Source organism: Zootoca vivipara, chromosome 9 (genome assembly GCF_963506605.1).
Source record: "Zootoca vivipara chromosome 9, rZooViv1.1, whole genome shotgun sequence".
Taxonomy (NCBI): domain Eukaryota; kingdom Metazoa; phylum Chordata; class Lepidosauria; order Squamata; family Lacertidae; genus Zootoca; species Zootoca vivipara.
Window position 1 is genome coordinate 5,667,409 of NC_083284.1, and position 7,226 is coordinate 5,674,634.

A 7,226-nucleotide genomic window follows, 5' to 3' on the forward strand; every position below is an offset into this window, starting at 1 on the left:
CTTTTTATGATCTTCCCCCTCCTCCTGCCACCACCTCTGCCGCCTCACGCTCTGTTTGTTGTCTTGGCTCCGCTCCGGCACCAAAAGCCCTGCAGGCGAAATGCCGCCGGGACGGTTGCCAGCAAGAACATCCCAGTCATCCGGTCCGGGGGGAAACGGCAACTTTCGCCTCCTGGCACCAGAAGCGGCCTTGGTCTTGCCCTCTGCTTAGGCAACGGCTCTCTGTGTAAGCCTTTCCGAAATAAAAGGGGCCCCTCCCACACTGCGGTCGCCGCAGCAGGGGTGCCGTTTCCGCAGCAAGCGAGACCCTCTCCGCAGGGGCAGGACACTGGCTCAGATTGAGTGGGCTCCCCCCCCCCCACTGCTGAGCCAAAATCCAATGGGAAATGACTTTTAGCAAGGCTCTCGCTTGCAGTTACATGTGGTTTTGTCCCCGTGGGCCAGTCGTTTAGTTGTGTCCGACTCTTCGTGACCCCATGGACCATAGCACGCCAGGCACTCCTGTCTTCCACTGCCTCCCACAGTTTGGTCAAATTCATGTTCGTAGCTTCGAGAACACTGTCCAACCATCTCGTCCTCTGTCGTCCCCTTCTCCTAGTGCCCTCAATCTTTCCCAACACCAGGGTCTTTTCCTGATACAGAAAAATTATTATTATTATTATTAAATGGCTCAGGACCATAATACCCCAATGACCGCCTCTTTCTATATGAACCTGCCCGGACCCTGAGATCATCCTCTGAGTCCCTTCTTTGTGTGCCTCCTCCACGAGAGGTCCAGAGGGTGGCAACACGAGAACGGGGCCTTTTCTGCAGTGGCTCCCCATCATGGGATGCTCTTCCCAAAGAGGCTCGTCTGGCACCTTCATTATACACCTTTAGTTGCCATTTGAAAACGTTCCTCTTTAATTGACATCCAATTTTTTATATGTGTAGGGGAGTAGTGGTTATTGGGTTGTTTTCATTTGTATTTTGTGGTTTTATATTGTGATTTGATCCTGTGAACCACCCTGGGACCTGCAGGCAAAGGGCTGTCTAACAACAACAACAACAACAACAAATTAATTAAACTTATTTGGAGCTCAAAGCAACTTAGAACATCAGATAAATAGCACATACATTAAAACCAATATAAAATGAAGCAGAGAAAAATCCAAAGCACATTTGTATTTTTAAAAGGCAGGATCAAAACGTCCCACCCACTGAAAGAGGCCGCAGATAATTACCCTTCAGCCTGGCAGTCCATCTGCAACCTTCTCCTTTCTGTTTCCTAACGCAGGAAGGTTAACCAGTGCCCTGTTTGTGTGTCCCCAAGGCTCTTTTTGTGCCCACAATTTCTGTGCTTCTGATTGCAACCTCTGGCACTGAGTTATATACCTCTCCCTGCAGTAACGGAAGGGTGCTTGTACGGTACAGCTGTGAGTTACGGGCACTGCGATGCGGATGTCGCAAACCACTGCCTCAGCAGCCAGAAGGACTTGGGCCTCCCAAACTCCTAATGGTTTCACACCCTCTTGAAACTCCCTCTTCAAAGTCCCCTCCAGCTTTCCTTGATGGTACTTGTTGACCGCAGGAGTCGTGCCTGTATTTAGCTGCCGTTGAAGTTGACTTCCCATGTTGGGCTGGTGTCCAGAGCATCCCTGCCACAGGAAAAGACAGTCCCAGCATGCTTTGGGAGGGGGGCATTGAAAAACCCACCGGCAGTGCCCTGATCAGAAGGCGCTCAGTAGCATGAAAGGAAGCAGCTGGGGAGCAGGAAGCTTTTATCTGCTTCCACAGCAGAGGCGCCCGCAGGACCAGGCTGGGCAGAACATCTCAAACAGCTGGTGATTTATTCCTAACACATGGAAGCCCAGCTGTGTCTTGGGAGCAATGCTCTGGCCAGGCCAGGCCACCCCCTCTTTCCCTGCTTGTTGCAAAGAGCTGCTTCTTGACCACAGCATCTATTTCCATTCGCCTGCCTTTGTTCTAGCCATCCCTGCAGGCTGTTTTAATTGGGAGCTCGTCCGGACTTGCCCTCGCCACTGAATCGGAGCAAACGGCAACTGGGTTTTCTCTGGACTGACAGGAGGGCGGAAGTGGCGCAGCAGCAGCAAAGCGGCTCGGAAACCCGTGCTATCTAGGCATGGGACCGGCACAATTCTGGATGAGCCCTGTTTGTGTGCAAGGCTTCTCACCACCCCTCTTTCCCAGCTGAATAATAATAATAATAATTTTATTATTTGCAGCCACTCGTGGCTGTTTTGCCATGATCTTCATTCTGTTAATCGGCAATGTCCAACCGGTCAACCGCGATCGGCAAGTAGATCACAAAGGTTCTTTAGGTCGATCGTGGTAGTAAAAAAAGAGATCGACTGCTAGTTACTAAGTGATCTTGATGCACCCTGCCCCCAGCGCTCTGCCCCATTGTCTCTGCCAACGCCCTTGCGTTTTGTGTTTTTTCACTGTGGATGAGCGCTTGAACGCTACCGTTCCCCCAAAAAGCTTGTCACTTCCCCCTTAAAAAAAAAACTCAACTGCTGCCCAAAATATCTCAACAACTCTCGGCTCTCCCCTTAAAAAAAGCTCAGCAGCTATGGGCAATGACAATGGGTAGATCACTGCCAGTTTTATTATACTGGGAGTAGATCACAATCTGTATAGAGTTGGATGTGCCTGTGTTAGATGGAGAGCTTGAGCACACAGATTGCCAGCGGCACAAATTTCGCCACTGCGACGAGAGACAGAGAGAGTCCGCGTGTCACGCTAAACTTTGAATGATGCCTTAGCTCAGGTACACGGAGGTGTGATCACACTCGCTTTGCTCCTCCTGCAGAATCGCAGGCAGTTGTAGTTTGGGCCTGTGGCAGAAGGTCTTGTCGTCCCAGCAAATGAGTGGCTGCAGTGGGTTGTTTTGATTTTATGATGCTGACTTCTAGGTTGCAGCAGTGAACTCTAGGCCCTCAGTCCAAATGACTTTCTTTTTAAAAACCAGTGAAAGCCAGTAGATTGTGGCTAAGCTTTATTACTGTTATTTTAAACAAAATAAGGTGCTCTCTACAGTCGCGTTCACAAGTTGATTTGATAAAGCGCCGAACTGGGGCAGAGGGGCTGCCCCCAGATGACAACTGAAGGGAGAGAAGGAGACCTTCTTTAGGAATCAGGCTCTCTGGTCCTTAACTGGGGTTCCCATTTGATCCTGTTCCCCATAGGACCTACAGCTCACTAGTGGAGCCTCCAAGGTGCCACACACACACCCGGACAGACTCACAAGGACTTTAAAAAAGAAAAAAATACTGGCCGCAAAACTAGTGTGGAAATGTATAGAACTGACTGTAGAGACTAGGAAAGTGAGGAACTGAAAAGAGACAATAAGCAGATTTGCCTATGCCTGGGACATAACCACACCGGGGGAGGGGGGTTTGCCGTTTCTGGCTGCTGAGAGTAGGTGGGTTACGAGCTCTTTATGGTGTGAGTGGGCGTTATTAGTGCCAGTTCTGGAGTGACTTCTAATACTTGTTTAGTTATTTTGCCTATTCATTGTATGATTGCTGTCCAGGAGAGTTGGCTTTTGGGGCATTCCCACCACATGTGGAGGTATGTGCCTGTGGAGGTGCATCCTCTCCAGCATTTTGGTGAGGCTCCCGGGCATATTAGCCCTAGTTTCCATGGTGTTAGGTACCATCTGCTAGTGAGTTTCAGAGTGAGTTCTTTCCTCTGATCCCACCCCACTCACCATTTCCCCCTCCCCCTCTCCTCCCCCCTCCCTCCCTCCCTCCCTCCTTCCTTCCTTCCTTCCTTCCTTCCTTCCTTCCTTCCTTCCTTCCTTCCTTCCTTCCTTCCTTCCTTCCTTCCAACTGTTTAAACCAATTCATGGACCAAGAACCTGCACATTGACCACTAATAATGGAACACTCGTTGCAGATATTTTCCCACATTTACAGTGGTACCTCGGGTTACGAACTTAATTCGTCCCGAAGGTCTGTTCTTAACCCGAAACCGTTCTTAAACTGAGGTGCGCTTTCGCTAATGGGGCCCCCTGCTGCCGCCACTCGATTTCTGTTCTCATCCTGGGGCAAAGTTCGCAACCCGGAGCGACTACTTCCGGGTTAGAGGAGTTTGTAACCCGAAGTGTTTGTAACCTGAAGTGTTTGTAACCCAAGGTACCACTGTATTATGGTATTTTTGCGATATACAAATGACATGAGAAAACTTGGCATACTTGTTTGTAAAACATTGTTCTTGTTTCTAAAAACCCAATAAAATAAGATTATTATTTTCTTATGGCACAGCCCTGAAAGGCCAGGAAATCTCCTCACAGATTTTCTCCTGGAACCAGCTCCTCTGATGAAGGACGGGGGGGGGGGCAGTGTGGCAGCCTCAGTCTCTTGCTAACACCCTTGTCATTTCCAGACGGCCTACCCTCCGACGCATTACATCCGCCGTGTGCCCCAGAGGAAGATCCACTACTTCACGGGTCTGCAGGTCCTCCAGCTCCTCATCCTTTGTGGTTTTGGAATGTCTCCGCTGCCCTACATGAAGATGATCTTCCCCCTCATCATGATCGGAATGGTCCCTATCAGGTATGCGCTGAAGATGTGCTACTTGCCCAAGAGGGCTTTGGGCTTGGATAGGGCCTCTTTTATCCTGCTGGTAGTGAAGTGTAGTGGTTAGAGCAATGATGGCCAAACTTGGCCCTCCAGCTGTTTTTGGGACTACAAAAACTCCCATCATCCCTAGCTAACAGGGCCGGTGGTCAGGGATGATGGGAACTGTAGTCCCAAAACGGCCGGAGGGCCGAGTTTGGCCATCACTGGGTTAGAAAGTCAGGCTATAAGAGCCGGGCGCAACCAGGGTTGAAATGCGTGCTCAGCCATGAAATGTGCTTTGGTGGGCGGATGGGGTGGTAGACAAGCTACTACCTCTTTCAGCCTCACCTACTTTGCAGGGATGTTGTGAGGAGCAAAATGGAAGCGGGGCAGGGAAGCATGTAAGGAACCCTACGATCATTCAAGGAAAGGTGGGGTGTAAATATTTAGCTGGCATCGGTCTGTCTCGGGAGACAACAGAGGAGTGCGCCTTCGGAGGTGAAGTCAAACTGTTGGAACTTGCAGTGCCTGCTGTGACAGGTTTTGTTGCAGCTGGGGCAGAGGAAGGTGTCCGGTTGTGCTGCTGCAGATGCACCAGGCATTTCTTCTCCCTGCGCTCCTCCCAGCAGTCACTCCTCCTCTGCTCACTTGACTCTCTGCCTCCAGGCACTGCGTCGTCTGCAAGGGATTCCCATACGGTGGGGTTGATGTTGCAGACATCTTTGTAACACAGAGCTGGTCTGCCAAGAAGTCTGGTGCCGGAACCCACAGAGATCACCTTGGAGATATTATATTATATTATATTAATTGCTATTATGATGCATTTCTCATTGCAAATTATCCCGGGGCCTTTCTGCATGTGCAGCAGATTCTCTTCCCGGGTCATAAGGGAAAGACGGCAGCTCAGAGATGGAGCATCTGCTTTCCATGCAGAAAAGCCCCGAGTTCGACTCCCCAGGTAGCTCTGGGAGAGATTCCCTGCCCTGAATTCCCGGAGAGTCACTGCCAGCCAGTGTAGGAGGTGCTGAGCTCTTTGGACCACTGGTGTGGCTCGGTGCAAGGCGCTTTCCTGTGTCCTTGCAGTGCGCTAGGTGCAGATAATAATAATAATAATTTATTATTTATTCCCCGCCCATCTGGCTGGGTTTCCCCAGCCACTCTGGGCGGCTTCCAACAAAATATTAAAATACAGTGGTCTGTTAAACGTTAAATGCTTCCCTAAAGAGGGCTGCCTTCAGATGTCTTCTAAAAGCCCGAAAGAGCCACGCGGAAAGTCTTCTGCTTAGGGCAGAATCTAACGGTGTCCCCCTTCTTCCACCCAGGTATAACTTGCTTCCAAGGATCATTGAAGCGAAGTACTTAGATGCAATGGATGCTGAGCACTAGGGGAAGAAGCAGCCTTGTTTCCCTTGCATCGGCCAGCAGGCTTCTCTCTTTTTCAAACGGAAAGGAAGCCGGAGTCTGGCTGGGCGGCTCGTCGGAAGTTTGGTTTGGTCCCCGAACCTCTCATGACTTGATTTTTGTACTCGTGCACAATTGACTACCCAAAGGCATGTTGCTAGAGACCAACCAAGTGCCCAGATTTCAGGGGTGGGGGGTTTGGGGTGGGGTGGGGTGGGGTGGGGCGGGGGACCAGCGCTCTTTGAAGCTGGAGTGGCAAGTGTGCTTTACGGAAACCCCAAAGACAAAAGTTTGGCATTGCGTCCCCCTGCTTCTTTGTTTTAGGGAAGGGGCAGCGCCGTTTTTATAGACATTTTTGACACACACACACACACACACACACACACACACACACACACACAAACACCCACACCCTGTACTGTGCTGCTCTGCGAGAGGAACAGTAAGACGCTCCTTTTTAACCTGACAGAATTGCAGTGTCCTCTGGGCAGTTCCCCCCGCTTCTTAATACAGCCTCTCGTACCAGGAGCCCCGGAGATCAGTAAGTGGCTGACTCGGTCAAGAGCCTCCAGAAGACCATCGTGGAGCAGAGCCAGGACAAGATTTTGCTCCAGTTCTGTATCATATTCTGTCTGGGAGCATTGGGAGGGGGGGGGCATCTGCATGCCCATTGATGCAGAGGCTGCTCCTGGCTTTCGAGCGGAAACCCAGAGGCAGCTGCGCGAATTAGCCGAACCCTCTTGCAGACGGTCCTGACTTGGAACAGCAGATTTGCACGATGGCGATTGAACCCGGCACTGAAACATTGGGCAGAATCCCTCTTCCCTTCCCCTTTGCGTAAAGTACTACTACTTATGTGTACATATATACATAGCTAATCTAGATTTGTGTATATATTTTGCATATAAATGTCCTGGGTGATTGATGCCTTCCCACCCCCCCCTTCCCACCAGAGAGTGAAAGGGTTCTTGTGCAATCAGTGTTAACATGTACTGTATCTTGCCATCAACTTAAATTCTCCTTCCTCCTTCCTCTTCTTTTCTCCTTTGCACTTCCTGCTCTTTCCCACCTCTCCTCCTCTTAATCCTAGCCCTTTGGCTCCATCGGTTTTGATTTGCTCTCGGCATTTAATTTTAATGTACAGTACATAGTGAACATTGGAGTCCTGGGCAGGGGTTCGTCTCCCCGTCCCATCCCCCAAGGCTGTGTTTCTGCTGCTTGTCTCTGCCCTGTTCCAATTTTGTAGCTAACCTCCTCATT

General features: G+C 50.3%; 1 protein-coding gene across 9 annotated transcripts in view; it reads left to right on the forward strand.

Annotated features, from left to right (window-relative positions):
- The window catches only part of SLC4A11 (solute carrier family 4 member 11), a 218,647-nt gene extending 212,492 nt beyond the window's left edge, over nt 1-6,155 (forward strand). For all 9 annotated transcript variants that reach the window (XM_060278338.1, XM_060278343.1, XM_060278337.1 and 6 more), the window contains 2 exons: nt 4,390-4,559; nt 5,888-6,155. In XM_060278338.1, the coding sequence (XP_060134321.1) occupies nt 4,390-4,559; nt 5,888-5,951 (234 nt within the window). In that variant the 3' untranslated portion in view covers nt 5,952-6,155. The remainder of the gene's footprint in view (nt 1-4,389; nt 4,560-5,887) is intronic.
- Nucleotides 6,156-7,226: the final 1,071 nt, after the last annotated feature.